Source organism: Sinocyclocheilus grahami, unplaced genomic scaffold (assembly GCF_001515645.1).
Source record: "Sinocyclocheilus grahami isolate Dianchi unplaced genomic scaffold, SAMN03320097.WGS_v1.1 scaffold890.1, whole genome shotgun sequence".
In the NCBI taxonomy this organism is placed as follows: domain Eukaryota; kingdom Metazoa; phylum Chordata; class Actinopteri; order Cypriniformes; family Cyprinidae; genus Sinocyclocheilus; species Sinocyclocheilus grahami.
Genome location: NW_015506069.1, coordinates 461,347 through 475,473, shown reverse-complemented (window position 1 = coordinate 475,473; position 14,127 = coordinate 461,347). Strand labels below are relative to the sequence as shown.

The window sequence follows — 14,127 nt, the reverse complement described above, 5'->3', positions numbered from 1 at the left end:
CTTAGGACCATGTGATATTTCAGTTTTTCTTTTTTAATAAATCTGCAAAAATGTCAACAATTCTGTGTTTTTCTGTCAATATGGGGTGCTGTGTGTACATTAATGAGGAAAAAAATGTTTAGCTTTTAAAATTTTAAAATCAACTTAAATGATTTTAGCAAATGGCTGCAATATAACAAAGAGTGAAAAATTTAAGGGGGTCTGAATACTTTCCGTACCCACTGTATATGGGAGTCCATAAAGTAAGTTGTTATTTTCGAGTAAATAGCATATTAACTAATGAAGAAATACTTGGGACACTTACTGAAAATTATCCATTGACCAGGGCTGCATTCAGCCCCGACAAAAAGTGCAAAATGTTTTTTAAACTATGGAAGCAAACAGAGCTGCTATCTTGAGAAAACTGAATATAATAATAATAATAATTATCATTATTTTTGCAGTTCTAGAATTACTTAAATCTGCAAGAGGATTAATTTGTATCCTAAAACTCATAAAAGAAATATATATGTATCAGTGGTTATATATTCTTGATCTAAAACACAAAATAAAAATAAACAAGTGTATGATTTATCATTATTATTGATAATAATTAGAATAAAAATATTGAGCTAAGACACCAAAATAAATAAATAAATAAGTGTATGATTTATCATTGTTAATATTGACAATAATTAGAATAAAAATAAATATTTCCATATATATGGGAGTCCATAAAGTAAGTTGTTATTTTCGAGTAAATAGCATATTAACTAATGAAGAAAGACTTGGGACACTTACTGAAAATTATCCATTGACCAGGGCTGCGTTCAGCCCCAACAAAAAGTGCAAAACGTTTTTTAAACTAAAACGGTGGTGTGTTGAACACTGTTCTGATGACGCAAGAGTTGCAACTATGGCAGCTGAGAAAATAAATAAATAAATAAGTGTATGATTTATCATTGTTAATATTGACAATAATTAGAATAAAAATAAATATTTCCATATATATGGGAGTCCATAAAGTAAGTTGTTATTTTCGAGTAAATAGCATATTAACTAATGAAGAAAGACTTGGGACACTTACTGAAAATTATCCATTGACCAGGGCTGCGTTCAGCCCCAACAAAAAGTGCAAAACGTTTTTTAAACTAAAACGGTGGTGTGTTGAACCCTGTTCTGATGACGCAAGAGTTGCAACTATGGCAGCTGAGAAGGCCATTCTTTGTGTTATTTTTGAAGAATTTTCGGAGCCTGATGAAATATTTTATACTGCAAATTATGCTCGATGTTACAGTCATTGCCCTTGCCTTCCAGAATAAAAGAGGTGCACACCGGTTTGAGCTTGAACTTGCCCCAGGTATATTTCATCTGACCAATAAAAAGACACATAACACTGAATCTAACCAATCAGCTGTGACTTCTATTGTGACCAGGCTTTAAAAAGCTAATTGGACTCATTAATTTATGCAATAAATCCAAAACAATAACAACAAGCAGTTATATAACAGACTTCACAGCCATTCACACACACAACATTAAAAACACCTAATGCAACATTGAAAAAGCGAATTGAAGTACTGGTGCAGTACAAACAGTTTTAAAGCTGCTATCAGACAATGTTCCCAGCAGTAAACATCCTTCAACAAACTGGATATGCTTTGACTTAACGTGTATGTATGTGTATGTGTGTGTGTGTGTATATGCGTCTGTTATCAGACAATGTGACAAAATGCTGACGTCACTGCGTGCGTCGTTGCCCAGACCCCCGCCCGACTCCTGCTCTCTCCCTCCGTCTCGGCTTCGGCCGGCTTCCAGGAAACAGACTGACGTCAAACAGAAAGCCCCTCCCTCCCTCCCTCCCTCCCCCTCATTCTCTCGTTGCTTTTGTCCCTCTCTCTCTCAATGATTCATGTGTGTGAATAGACAGGCAAATTTTGCAACCTGATTTCGTAAAACACAAAATGTCAATGAGTGTGTTTATGACTGAGAAGAAAGTTTGAACCACATAAAAGGAAAGAACCAAAATCTTTGAACTGATTTTCTCAGAATGTTTACAAACATTTACACATGATAAAACGTATTTTTGCTTTTTATCAGCATAAAAATTTAAATACTGCAATAAACACATATTAATAGTGATATTTGCTATTATATTTTTTTATTATAGTCTATTATTATATTAACTAAATTAAATATTTTGAGATTGTTGACATTTTCTGCAGCCTATATTCCATTTAAAAAATAAATAGCATTTTATAATTACTGTTGCGTTATTTTATAATGTTTATAATAATAACTATATTTATAATTATACTTAATATTGTAATTACATTATTATTATATTAAATTCATATTATTATATGAATATTAACCGAGAGATTGCATTCAATATATGGAAAAAAACACCACAGAATGATTTCAAATTTAAAATGATTTAAAACAAAAAAGTGATTAAAAAGCAACTAAAAATCAACCAAATTAAATGTCCCATATTTACTTAAAAATAAAAACAATAGAAAGTAATCCTCCTTTTTTTTCTGTTACTAGCTCATTTACCAAATGAAAAAATACACAACTTCAGGAATGCATTAGAATGTAATACATTAGCATCACACTGGCTTTTCCCTTATAAAATACAAACACACACTCTCTCTCTCTCTCACCTGACTCCGTCTCTTCCCCAGTCACTGCCATCTCTATGCTGTAGTAATCCAGTTGTGATTGTGTTTTGAGCGCTATCTTCAGTATTTCCTCTAAAAGCCCTCTCTTCCTTTCAGCTGGTTCACTGAGTGAGTTTCTCCCTCATACACTCTTTCTGACTATCTTAGTTTGAGTTGTGACACTTAGTGTTTTGCCTTTACCCCTCTCTCTCTCTCTCTCTCTCTCTCTCTCTCTCTCAGTCAGATTACTATTAAGGGCATTGACATCACTATGACATCACAGCAGTCTCACAGGGAAATAACACACTGTCCCTGGAGAATGCCCTCCGCACACCCGTCTCTGTGTGTGTGTGTGTGTGTGTGTGTGTGTAAGAGGACACTTGCTTGTAATTAAGCATCCAGCTTAAATTCATGACCTGAGGAAAATTAAAACTGATAGAAGAGAAGAGAAGAGAAGAGAAGAGAAGAGAAGAGAAGAGAAGAGAAGAGAAGAGAAGTTGTTGAGTGTGATGTATTTTTAGATCATGATGACGCAAAAGCATTTCAGCACAAACAAAAGGATACTGTGCTCATTTCACCTCATAACACTAACACAGGCATCTGAAATGGTACACACACACACACTCATACATAAGTCGTCCTATCACACTGCTTACATAGATAAATAACTCCAAATATATCTCTAAATAATATCTGTTTTAACAGGTCTGAAATCATTTACAATTGTCTATCTGTTCTGCTCAGTGCTGCCGTACTTTAACTATTCCATCCCTTTATTAACATTACAGTTTTAACCATTCATTATTAGTTACTTTAATTCAAACTTCACAAACACACACACACAAACAAACATTAGACCATACACCCTGGGAAATAGAATTCTCTATTTACTGAAAAAAAAAAGATGGTTTTCATAAGTATATTGTTTGTTTGCAGTAAAATAATGTAAACATCCATAAAATATGACACATATTATTACATGTTATTAATTTATAAATATAAAATATAATATAAATTTATACTTATATACTTAAACATTGTTATTAAATATTATATAAATTAGGTACTACAAAGTACTATATTTATATTTATATAAAAACTATTTCTTACCTAAATTTTGCATTTTTATTTTAGATTTAAACAGTTTGCCCATAGGGTAAGACACATCTAAAATAATAAAAAATATCTTAAATACTTGCTGAAAACTAATTTTAATATATCAAGGATGTTCAGATATTCTACTGGATAACAGCAGCAAATATTAAGTCAATGATTTTGCATTGTTCAGTGCACAGTCTTCATATTAAATGTACCAGGCCCAGGGTATTGTAGTACATTTATTATTATAGTTATTAAGGGTATTTATTCAAAGCTACCATTCAAAATGGACTTTCCTGTCAATAGTGAGTCAGCTGACATGCTGAAGATTTTCAACTCTAGTTTGTCAACATCACATCACAACTAATTTAACCAGTTTTTTCTCAGTTCCTGCAAAGTCTGGAACTACAGCACATAGAAACACAAGTCTAACAAGTTTCTCTTGTGAATTTATTTGGATGTTAATTACACTGTGCGAGCTGTCTCTTTAATACCGTGTGGTTTATATACATGTTGCTGCTGATTGGGCTGACATGTTTGACACACCCACCAAACAAGAGAAAACGCATCTCAAACCCCGTTGCACACCGTTTCCAGGAAACATGTCATTCAAAACGGAAACCGTAGCAAAACGGTGCACACCGGTTTGAGCTTGAACTTGCCCCAGGTATATTTCATCTGACCAATAAAAAGACACATAACACTGAATCTAACCAATCAGCTGTGACTTCTATTGTGACCAGGCTTTAAAAAGCTAATTGGACTCATTAATTTATGCAATAAATCCAAAACAATAACAACAAGCAGTTATATAAAAGACTTCACAGCCATTCACACACACAACATTAAAAAAACCTAATGCAACATTGAAAAAGCGAATTGAAGTACTGGTGCAGTACAAACAGTTTTAAAGCTGCTATCAGACAATGTTCCCAGCAGTAAACATCCTTCAACAAACTGGATATGCTTTGACTTAACGTGTATGTATGTGTATGTGTGTGTGTGTGTGTATATGCGTCTGTTATCAGACAATGTGACAAAATGCTGACGTCACTGCGTGCGTCGTTGCCCAGACCCCCGCCCGACTCCTGCTCTCTCCCTCCGTCTCGGCTTCGGCCGGCTTCCAGGAAACAGACTGACGTCAAACAGAAAGCCCCTCCCTCCCTCCCTCCCTCCCCCTCATTCTCTCGTTGCTTTTGTCCCTCTCTCTCTCAATGATTCATGTGTGTGAATAGACAGGCAAATTTTGCAACCTGATTTCGTAAAACACAAAATGTCAATGAGTGTGTTTATGACTGAGAAGAAAGTTTGAACCACATAAAAGGAAAGAACCAAAATCTTTGAACTGATTTTCTCAGAATGTTTACAAACATTTACACATGATAAAACGTATTTTTGCTTTTTATCAGCATTGCAGGAATTAAATACTGCAATAAACACATATTAATAGTGATATTTGCTATTATATTTTTTTATTATAGTCTATTATTATATTAACTAAATTAAATATTTTGAGATTGTTGACATTTTCTGCAGCCTATATTCCATTTAAAAAATAAATAGCATTTTATAATTACTGTTGCGTTATTTTATAATGTTTATAATAATAACTATATTTATAATTATACTTAATATTGTAATTACATTATTATTATATTAAATTCATATTATTATATGAATATTAACCGAGAGATTGCATTCAATATATGGAAAAAAACACCACAGAATGATTTCAAATTTAAAATGATTTAAAACAAAAAAGTGATTAAAAAGCAACTAAAAATCAACCAAATTAAATGTCCCATATTTACTTAAAAATAAAAACAATAGAAAGTAATCCTCCTTTTTTTTCTGTTACTAGCTCATTTACCAAATGAAAAAATACACAACTTCAGGAATGCATTAGAATGTAATACATTAGCATCACACTGGCTTTTCCCTTATAAAATACAAACACACACTCTCTCTCTCTCTCACCTGACTCCGTCTCTTCCCCAGTCACTGCCATCTCTATGCTGTAGTAATCCAGTTGTGATTGTGTTTTGAGCGCTATCTTCAGTATTTCCTCTAAAAGCCCTCTCTTCCTTTCAGCTGGTTCACTGAGTGAGTTTCTCCCTCATACACTCTTTCTGACTATCTTAGTTTGAGTTGTGACACTTAGTGTTTTGCCTTTAACCCTCTCTCTCTCTCTCTCTCTCTCTCTCTCAGTCAGATTACTATTAAGGGCATTGACATCACTATGACATCACAGCAGTCTCACAGGGAAATAACACACTGTCCCTGGAGAATGCCCTCCGCACACCCGTCTCTGTGTGTGTGTGTGTGTGTGTGTGTGTGTAAGAGGACACTTGCTTGTAATTAAGCATCCAGCTTAAATTCATGACCTGAGGAAAATTAAAACTGATAGAAGAGAAGAGAAGAGAAGAGAAGAGAAGAGAAGAGAAGAGAAGAGAAGAGAAGAGAAGTTGTTGAGTGTGATGTATTTTTAGATCATGATGACGCAAAAGCATTTCAGCACAAACAAAAGGATACTGTGCTCATTTCACCTCATAACACTAACACAGGCATCTGAAATGGTACACACACACACACTCATACATAAGTCGTCCTATCACACTGCTTACATAGATAAATAACTCCAAATATATCTCTAAATAATATCTGTTTTAACAGGTCTGAAATCATTTACAATTGTCTATCTGTTCTGCTCAGTGCTGCCGTACTTTAACTATTCCATCCCTTTATTAACATTACAGTTTTAACCATTCATTATTAGTTACTTTAATTCAAACTTCACAAACACACACACACAAACAAACATTAGACCATACACCCTGGGAAATAGAATTCTCTATTTACTGAAAAAAAAAAGATGGTTTTCATAAGTATATTGTTTGTTTGCAGTAAAATAATGTAAACATCCATAAAATATGACACATATTATTACATGTTATTAATTTATAAATATAAAATATAATATAAATTTATACTTATATACTTAAACATTGTTATTAAATATTATATAAATTAGGTACTACAAAGTACTATATTTATATTTATATAAAAACTATTTCTTACCTAAATTTTGCATTTTTATTTTAGATTTAAACAGTTTGCCCATAGGGTAAGACACATCTAAAATAATAAAAAATATCTTAAATACTTGCTGAAAACTAATTTTAATATATCAAGGATGTTCAGATATTCTACTGGATAACAGCAGCAAATATTAAGTCAATGATTTTGCATTGTTCAGTGCACAGTCTTCATATTAAATGTACCAGGCCCAGGGTATTGTAGTACATTTATTATTATAGTTATTAAGGGTATTTATTCAAAGCTACCATTCAAAATGGACTTTCCTGTCAATAGTGAGTCAGCTGACATGCTGAAGATTTTCAACTCTAGTTTGTCAACATCACATCACAACTAATTTAACCAGTTTTTTCTCAGTTCCTGCAAAGTCTGGAACTACAGCACATAGAAACACAAGTCTAACAAGTTTCCCACAATGCAATGTGGGTTCAGTGTCCTTTTATGAGCAGAGCCCAGTGTCAGCAAACACAGCTCATAACCACATTTGTTTTTGTGTTTCTACATCTGTAAAAAACAGCGTTTATAAATACTGAAAAATACATTTAACCTTTTCCTGCCTGACTTCAGAAACAGAAGAAGGATTTTCTACTAGAAAAGTGTCTTACCCTGAACGAGCACCTGTTCGGCGGTGAGCAGTAGCTGTTGGCCGGGGTCTCCAGGCTGGGCACCGTACTGCAGGATAGTGGCCCCAGGCTGCGGTGTGGCAGGGCTGGGAAGAGTCAGAGCCTGAACACCCTGCAGGGCCTCTCCTCCGGGGCCGACCAGCTGTATCGCTCCACCCTGAGTGATTGCAACTGCACAGACACAAAACAATGAGACAGTTAGTCTTGAATCTGCGCAAACACCTGTTATAACACATGATAAAGGGTTGGGAAACATTTGTGCAATATCTATGTAATGTATTGCTCATTCGTAAGAATGGGCCAGTGAACAACAAAACCCTTCATTTTAAGGGTAATTACTTGAGTTCATACTTAACTTCATGCCGCGTATAGACATAATAGTTTGTGAGTAATGAGCTCAGACGTACTGTATTGCCCTGAGCTGGTCTGGTAGATTGACGATGGTACCGTCACTGTAGCAAAACTGGAGGTGACTGGGGCTTCTTCATCCACTCGCTCCTCTTCCTCGATCTTAGGCACAGCAGGCACATCTGATGACAACTCATTAAGAATCTTCCTGAGAATACATATGTAAATAAAAACATTAACCTTTTTATTTACATTAACCTTATCTGACTTAAAATATCAGAATCTGTCACTAAATTTCAGGAAATTCATACAAAAATATTATGTGTGCCGTTGGTGTGGGTTTCTGGGTATTAATGGGCTTGGAGTGTTTTGTTGAATGATGTCAGGTCATGAGGTCATGTTAACTAAAACTAATAAAACTTACCATTTTCAATAAGTAAAACAAAGCTAAAATGAAATAAAATATAAATATAACTTTAAAAATTTAAACAAATTTTAGAAATGTTGTCAAGGCAGCTAGATGAAATAAGTTACTAAAATTACTAAAATAAAAATATTTAGAAATAATACAAAAAAACATCAAATTAAAATGAGACCTGAAAACTAAATAAAAGGTCATTCAAAACACTAATAAATACTAAAGTTGTTCATAAATAATGCTAAAAATGTTGCTCAAGAATTGATCTCACCTGTAAGATGGTCGTCTGGACAGAATCTCTCTTCTCTTCTGAGGATCTGATGGTGTTGTACCCGATCTACCAGTATCAACAGCTACCTGAAAACATCCAAACCCACATATATGCATGTCTTAAAGGAACACTCCACTATTTTTGAAAATAGACTCATTTTCCAACTCCCCTAGAGTTAAACAGTTGAGTTTTACCGTTTTCGAATAAGCATAGATCTTAGCATAGATCATTGAATCTGATTAGACCGTTAGCATCTTGCTAAAAAATGACCAGAGTTTCAATATTTTTCCTATTTAAAACTTGACTCTTCTATAGTTACATCGTGTACTAAGACCGACGGAAAATGAAAAGTTGCGATTTTCTAGGCCAATATGGCTAGGAACTATACTCTCATTTCAGCGTAATAATCAAGGAACTTTGCAGCCGTACCAATGATGATATTGGTAATGATATTATGCAGCGCCTGAAAATAGGCATATTGGAAGTTACCTAGCTGGGGACTATTTTAAGGCGCTGCGTAATATCATTGTGCCTGCTGCACCCATGCTGCGGCAGCAAAGTTCCTTGATTATTCCTTGATGATTGATGAATGAGAGTATAGTTCCTAGCCATATCGGCCTAGAAAATCGCAACTTTTCATTTTTCGTCTGTCTTAGTACACGATGTGACTACAGAAGAGTCAAGTTTGAACTCTTTGGTCATTTTTGAGCGAGATGCTAACGGTCTAATCAGATTCAATGATCTATGCTAAGCTAAGCTAAAAGTGCTACTGCCAGACCCGGAGATCGGCTGAATGGATTCGAAAACGGTAAAACTCAACTGTTTAACTCTAGGGGAGTTGGAAAATGAGCCAATTTTCAAAAATAGTGGAGTGTTCCTTTAATGCCAAATGAGCCTTTAAAAGATTTAAAAAGCATTTGTGGAGGGGAAAATTATCAGTGAATAGCTATTTCTGCAAAGTTTTCACTGTACAGGATATTCTTCGAAAACAAAGGATATTCTATACAGGACATTCTTTTAAAATATATATTTTGTGAGGTATTGATGACAAAAAAGTCATACAAGTTTGAAACGACATGAGGGTGCTTAAATATTGATATAACTTGAATTTTTGGGTGTACTATCCCTTTAAAAACCACTGTATACATAAAAAAAAACTGATTACACAATTACATGACAATTGTGCCAGTGACCATGAGTCTTCTATCTCCTCCTGAGCAGATTTGTTTTGTCTGACGTGGGCTGTGTGTGTGTGTGTGTGTGTGTGTGTGTGTGTGCGTATGACCGACCAGATCAGATGCATTAACTCTCACATTACTCAAATCTCATTACTGCGCCGTACAGCTACTCTCACTCTTCTTGTTACTGTGTCAATCTGCTTCTCATTCATCCCATTGATTCCGGGATGAGTAAACGTGCCCTGTGATTGGCTATAACTCTAACGGCTGTGATTGGTCAGTCTCTCCAGGTGAAGGAACAGGTAAATGAATAACAGGATTTGTGCTTCAATGGTTCACAGATCAGCACACATTTCAGTTTTATAAGAGTGGACTTTATAAATGGTAACTTTTACTAAGGTTTATATTTAGACATCCTGTAAAAATGTATTAAATATATATTAAAAAACCCTGCACGTGTGTACCTGAACAGTTTGTATCTGAGGTGACTGGATAACAGAGGGCTGTGTGGTCTGAATGACTCCATGCACCTGCAGTGTCTGTCCATCAGGTAATGACACCACAGACACACCCTCATTCATCTGAGAGAGACAGAGACAAACACTCTTTAGCCCAGTGTTCTTATTGTTAACTAAATCTATTCAAAATTAATTTTCAAAATGAATTGAAATAAAGCTGACATAAAATAAAACATAAATATTAGATGAAAAACTTCAATGTAAACAAACGTTATAAATCTTGCCTTGGCAACCAGAATTGTTATAGTTAATGAAAAATTAAATTAAAATTAAAATGGTTAAAAAAAACAAATTCTTGAAAAAAAATAAACGCTAAAATAATTTTATTTCAGTTCATTGCCAAGGAAACATTCTAACTTGACAACAAGTTTACCTTGAGATACTATAGTAATTAAAAAAATGTATTAAAAAAATAAACAACATAAATATATATATAAAAATAAAAATGACTAAAAATGACAATAAAACAAAACAATTACTTGTTTTAACTAAAGCACAAATGATTAAAAAAATAAAAACTATATTAGTATATTTGAATGATACTAAAGTAACACTGTTGGCAACTTAAATAAGATACATTTAAGTAGAAGTCCTAAAATGACTAAAACTGCAATAAAAATAAATTAAAGCAAAATCAAAATATAAAAATAGCAAAAGCACATAAAAAATGACTATAATTCAAACTAAAATAATATAAACAGCATCATTACTATTAAATATAAATTATTATTAAACATAAAAATAAAAACGAATTCAAATGATTAATTAATACTTTAATGGTATAAAAATAATACTAAAATAAAACTTATTGTTTAACAACATCCTTTGACATGAAAAACTAAATCACATTTTGCACAGTTTGGTTTAAAAACTCTTTTTAACATTTCATCTGTAAATATTGCAGTCTGAAACCACACATCAATTACCATGTGTTTTGGACAGAGTATCATACTATGTTTTTATGGTAATACTATGTTATTACCATGTTATGGTATTTACCATGCATTACCATGTTAAGTAACCTGAAGATCCACATCAATCCTATGGTATATGAATGCAATTATCAAACCATCTCATGGCAATAATTGAAACCAAGCATCACCATGGTATCTCCACACTTTTTTTTGCTAAGCACTGGAATTTGTAATAGTGTCTGTAAATAAGATTTTGAAACATTTTCCTGAGTTTATTCAAACATCAGTGCATTTGTGTTTCAGTGTGGCGTGATTTGTGCAACAGGTGTCATATCTGTGTAAGGCTTGTACCTGTGTGTGTGAGTGAGTCAGAGTCTTACTGTACCTCACTTGTTACTTTCTCAGTTGCACTGGCTTCCTGTTGCGCGACGGTTGCCGTTTCCATGGCGATCGGCCTAGCAGCAGAGCAGAGAGGAAATGCACAGTCAGCGCTCTGTAGATTAGTGATGGGATGTTCGGATCATTTTACCGACTCGGACCTTTGAGTCTCGTTCAGCAAAATGAACGAATCTTTTTCCGAGTCATTTCGTTCATTTTAGCAAAATATAATTAAAATGTTACGTGTTACTTCCCTAATATGTCTACTACTTACGCAAACGTTGGTCACACTACAAACAATACCAAACTGGGTCTTCAGTCTATGATTAGCTCGCCTCACCTCTTATCTGACGAGTCTTCGGGTTTGGGCTTATGGGGCTGTCACGTGATGAACGAACGACTCGGAAAAACCCGAAGACTCGAACCAGGTGAACTACTTGACTAATTCCAGTACAGAACCTACAGGATGTTGCGCATGCGCGACTGAACGAATCACTCCCCGAGACGACTCGTTCTTCCCGAGTCACATTAAAGATTCGTTCAAAACGAACGACCCAACACTACTGTACGTCACGAGATTTTAAACGGCCGACTGCATCCATCATTTTAACCCAATGTTTGCCAGGCTAGTAGTTCAAAATGTGATGAACAAAAAAAACTAGACTACTTGACTAATTCCAGTACAGAACCTACAGGATGTTGCGCATGCGCGACTGAACGAATCACTCCCCGAGACGACTCGTTCTTCCCGAGTCACATTAAAGATTCGTTCAAAACGAACGACCCAACACTACTGTACGTCACGAGATTTTAAACGGCCTACTGCATCCATCATTTTAACCCAATGTTTGCCAGGCTAGTAGTTCAAAATGTGATGAACAAAAAAAACTATTCTACATTTGTGAGTGTTCGTGTTGAAATGTTCATGCATTTGTGAAACATGTGAAGCAGCTGCTTGTTTTGCACAGTGGGGTTTTTCATCTGCTGACAGTGTAAAATGGACGTTTTACCCTCAGCTCATGTTATTAGATGAAATATCAGCTTTTCCTAATCTTATGAAAAATGAACAATGCATGACAAATTTATGGTAAAACAGAGGATCAAAGCTTTAATAACGTTTACTATTTGGGTTTGAGTAGGTAAGAGAACCTATCAAAATAACTTGATAAGTTAACTTAATATCTATTATAATTCTGGTGGTTTATGATTAAAAATGAACTGAAAACAAAAAACACTGAGCGAGCATAACGGCCGCGTGCACTTCCTCATTCTGTCTAAACGATTCCAGAGCGCAAACTTCTCAGTTAGTCGAGATAAGCAGACTCATACAATTTATGAGGAAACATGTTTTACTCCATTGCTTTAGTATGCGGAGATTATTCCATCTAGTGTTGAGTTAAGGGTGTTCGCTTAACTTCTGTTTCCTCGCTGGATTGACAGAACAAACGCGCGCAAACTTTGAACAGCTCGCGCTTATGTAACAGCAAACGGTGGCACGAGGATATTACATGCATTACTGCAACATTCATGGGTTTACAAATAAATACAGAACAGTGGTAAAGCAACTCGCAACAAAGTGTTATGTTCTACTGTATTTATTTGCATAGTCCTACACCAAGCTGCGTCATTCTCCACAACCTCAATGAAGTTTTAATATCTCCAGCTCTACATTTAACTTGACCTTTTTGCTTTGTGACTCAGATTATATTTCAGAGTAAATCAGATTATTAATGTAAACGCTCAGAGTATGAAATCTGCGCGCTTTTCGTTATTCGCAGGTTTATTTTCTTGTCAACAGTAGTTTAGCGCTGGTTACACCAGGAACCGCGTCCTAGACAGCTTCGCCTCGCTGCACATGTTATATTGAGAAACTAATTTAACAGCAGCTACATGTTCGTCTTCCTGCGCTCATCTCCAGATCCTCTCTGGCGGCAGATCGACATGCCAGCAATAACTTACCCGACTTTTACGTAGCGTCTCGTCACTCGTTACGGGTGCAGAGGAAGCCCGACTCGCTGCACACGTAGAGCCCACGTCAGCTCTGATGATGCGTCTGGGAAATGTGGACTTTGCAGCCGGGGGCCCCAACAACACACACACACACACACACACACACACACACACACACACAATCACAGAGTGGGCGGAGCCGAGGGGCCGCTGTCACTCACCAAATGCCCTAAACGGTCAATTTGATCAGAGACTTGACTTCCGTAATGCATTAATGCCTTTGAGGCTTCAATTTCATGATACTAGTTAATCGAACTTAATTGTAAACAAATCGTTTCAGACTTATCAGACTTACCACAAAGATTCATAGAAACAACTTTATACTCTAAAAAATAAATAATAAAATCATCTGCCATTTATTAAAAAGAAGCTTAAATGTAAATCAAATATAAATACAGAAGTTTGATAATATAGCGCCATCTTGCGATAGAAGAATATAATTGTTTCTCAGTTGTCACAAATGTAATACAATGTGTAGATAGATAGATAGATAGATAGATAGACAGACAGACAGACAGACAGATAATAGATAGATAGATAGACAGACAGACAGACAGACAGACAGATAGATAGATAGACAGACAGACAGACAGACAGACAGACAGACAGACAGACAGACAGACAGACAGATAG

General features: G+C 35.1%; 1 protein-coding gene across 3 annotated transcripts in view; it reads right to left on the bottom strand.

Moving 5' to 3' along the window:
* The window catches only part of LOC107563815 (cAMP-responsive element modulator-like), a 20,172-nt gene extending 6,615 nt beyond the window's left edge, over positions 1 to 13,557 (bottom strand). The window contains exons 1-6 of one of the 3 annotated variants that reach the window (XM_016248781.1): positions 13,444 to 13,557; positions 11,492 to 11,561; positions 10,139 to 10,255; positions 8,497 to 8,582; positions 7,867 to 8,015; positions 7,442 to 7,630 (exon numbers count right to left, since the gene is read on the bottom strand). In XM_016248781.1, the coding sequence (XP_016104267.1) occupies positions 7,442 to 7,630; positions 7,867 to 8,015; positions 8,497 to 8,582; positions 10,139 to 10,255; positions 11,492 to 11,551 (601 nt within the window). In that variant the 5' untranslated portion in view covers positions 11,552 to 11,561; positions 13,444 to 13,557. Of the gene's footprint in view, positions 1 to 7,441; positions 7,631 to 7,866; positions 8,016 to 8,496; positions 8,583 to 10,138; positions 10,256 to 11,457; positions 11,562 to 13,443 lie in introns of those variants that run through there. The other 2 variants (XM_016248783.1, XM_016248782.1) reach the window with 2 other exon arrangements.
* Between the last annotated feature and the right edge of the window lie 570 nt (positions 13,558 to 14,127).